At 46.0% G+C, this 2,730-nt stretch overlaps 1 protein-coding gene and 1 pseudogene across 1 annotated transcript; both read left to right on the forward strand.

Annotated features, from left to right (window-relative positions):
* Positions 1 to 110, forward strand: part of LOC147436870 (uncharacterized) — a 1,223-nt pseudogene extending 1,113 nt beyond the window's left edge.
* Positions 111 to 119: 9 nt separating this feature from the next.
* Positions 120 to 344, forward strand: LOC147436871 (uncharacterized). Its single transcript, XM_086485795.1, has one exon. The coding sequence runs from the start codon at positions 120 to 122 to the stop codon at positions 342 to 344; it is 225 nt and encodes a 74-aa protein (XP_086341921.1).
* The last annotated feature ends 2,386 nt before the right edge of the window (positions 345 to 2,730 follow it).

A 2,730-nucleotide genomic window follows, 5' to 3' on the forward strand; every position in this document is an offset into this window, starting at 1 on the left:
CATGATGCAATGTATTTCCGATTTCTTGTAATTGCTTCTCTTTGTTCCATGTGATCAAGCTAAGAGTTTCTGATTTGTCAATGCAGGGTAAGATGGAGCAGACAAACTAGGTGGACACGATGACAGAGACGCAGATAGATGACTCACTGGATGAAATCGAGGATCCACGATTGGAGAAGATCGAGGAGATAGTCTCAGAAATTTTGCACGAAGTGTCTAGGAATCGGGTGGAGGGTTATGCAGCTCTTCGATCTGATGTCTTGGATGCAATACATAGATTGAAGGACACAATTGATGAACGCGAGACAAACATCGATGATATTCAGGTTTCTAAGCTAGAGTAGCAGATCTTCATGCTACGCATTGAGGTATCAAAGCTAAAAACGCAGCTCAGTAAGCTAAATGCGCTCTTATGTAGGCTTGTGAACCTGCTGAACAGACATGTCATTGAATAGAGTCTCAAGATGTGAAAAAATATCACTATGCGTGCTGGCAATTTTGCTGGCTCATTCTCGACATCAATGTGGACATACTCTGTTGGGCTCTTTTGTTGCTCTGTAATTTGGTTCTTTATTGCCAGCATGTACTCTTGTTAACTGAACTTATGTAACTATACGTCTGATAACTGAATTTACATAGTGATTTTGAGTATCGATATGGTCGTTCTTGTCGCCCAAATTCCTTTGTTACTGGTGCAATCTCTACTTATCTTGGTGAGTGAGGCGGAATGTGTTATGGATGTTAACAATATGTGTTTCGTTGCAATCTCTATTTGTTCGTATCCTCAAGAGATACCTTGCGTGTGAATGTGGTCAAGCAGTTCATGTCCTCTACAGTAAGATACGAAAAGATGGAATCTTGCTAATTAATTAATGTATTGTTGAAGTAGAGCCAGTAGGTAGGTATGTTGCTATAATTTTCGAAGCATGTCGAATTAAGGGGAATCAATGGAAGATGCTCCCAATGTTTTGAGGAGAAAAGGGACGGGGATGATACGTGTGTGTGTGTGTGTGTGTGTGTGTGAGAGAGAGAGAGAGAGAGAGAGAGAGAGAGAGAGAGAGAGAGAGAGAGAGAGAGAGAGAGAGAGACGCGTCTTTCTGGCCATGCTCGGGCGCCCCAAGTGTCAGGAGGTCAGAGAGAGGGAGAGAGAGAGAGAGATCCGTCATCCTGGGTCACTGCGGACGTTCGGAGTGCTAATGAGCAAATGAGCAGGGGAGCAAAAGAGTGGCGCAATTTGGAGAGCTGCAAGTTTCTCTCTTTCGGTTGCAGGACAGGGTCTCGTGATTGTGGCGGTGCTATCGTTGTCGTGCAGAGGACGTAGCCTATGGAACGGTAGGGGTACGCGGACAATGTGTGTGTGTGTCTACTGCAGGTAGGTGCAGTTTGTTGGGATGCACCCACACGCAGCACAGGGTGGCGGAGGGAGAAAGAGATGTAGCTGGTGTGCCGGTACAGGAGGGAGGGGCGGGTGCGGTGCAGGAGGGGGAGATGAGGCGCAGGGAGCAGAAGTCGCAGGAGGTCCCTTGCAGGCAACCTCGCGCGTGCATCGGATCCAAGTCGGGCATTTGATTTAACAGTTAAGGTCGTGGCGGATCTGCTAAAGAAATTAATTAATGAAAGTCAACTTAGACCCAATATACACTCTAAAATTCCCGTTACGAACTTCTTTTGGGTGTTGTCTGGACCAATATCCTATTAGGAACTTTTCCATGCTCTCACACAAGAGATGCCATGCAATTCAAAGGATGTGGTGCTACATGTAATTTGTCCACCTTAGGCCCGGTTCAGACTATCCAATTTCGGACCTACAGATGCATGGTTCATACTACATAAAGCTCAACTATGCCCAATGCCTACACAGCATGCCAAGTCATGCTCAACTCGCAACGAAATTGTTCCAGCCTCTCTACATAGAGTCCCAAGTTGTGGTCCTTTCTTTTTATGTGGCGACGGTGTCTGGGTGTGTGTGTGTGTGTGTGTGTGTGTGTGTGTGTGTGTGAGAGAGAGAGATAGAACTTCACACAGAGTTTCAAGAGCTCATTTCTATTCTGGGTGGAAGAGCACTCGGCAAAAGACGTGCAATCTCAACCGAGCCTTAGTTGCAAAAAGGACTTGCATAGCTCGTAACATGTGAGACAAATAAAAAGGCCTCCAATCTGTGATATTTCAGACTCACGAAAAGAAACTATTTTACTGCAACTTAGTCATGATTGCCGATGCCAAGTCAAAAGCGTTCATTTAGATATGCCGCAATACTTGTAATTCTGTTCACAGGCATCTGCCAATCAAAGGGCTCACAAAGCACATAGTCAATCCATGGTTACAACACATGGATTCCTAACCCTTGCCAACCCTTGGAGAAATGGGGCCCTTAGCACCTTGCGATCTCTCCTCCATCCCCCCCCCCCCCCCCCCACCACCACCACAGACTAAAGAGCAAGGGGTCTTCAATGAAGACCCCGTCATGGGATCTACGATGGGTAGGCGCATGCACCAATCTCAACAAGCTCAAGAAGTAGGTAGTGTATAGCTTCACCACCTGAGACGCCAAAGACTTCTAAAGCGTAAGGAAAATTGCATGTCCTTGTCACATACCTAGAAGGTGAACCAAGAAATCTTGCCAAGGGTTAGTTAGCTAGAAACAAGAAAGGAAATGCCGAAGGAAGACAAACATGGGAGCGGTTGTGGGATTGACTGTAATGGAAATGGCCTATGAACTTTGAGAACAGC

This window comes from Adiantum capillus-veneris, chromosome 17, assembly GCF_014529385.1.
Source record: "Adiantum capillus-veneris isolate H3 chromosome 17, ASM1452938v2, whole genome shotgun sequence".
In the NCBI taxonomy this organism is placed as follows: domain Eukaryota; kingdom Viridiplantae; phylum Streptophyta; class Polypodiopsida; order Polypodiales; family Pteridaceae; genus Adiantum; species Adiantum capillus-veneris.

Coding starts and splice junctions, on each gene's coding strand:
- LOC147436871 (XM_086485795.1), top strand. CDS start 120: ATGACAGAGACGCAGATAGATGACTCACTGGATGAAATCGAGGATCCA.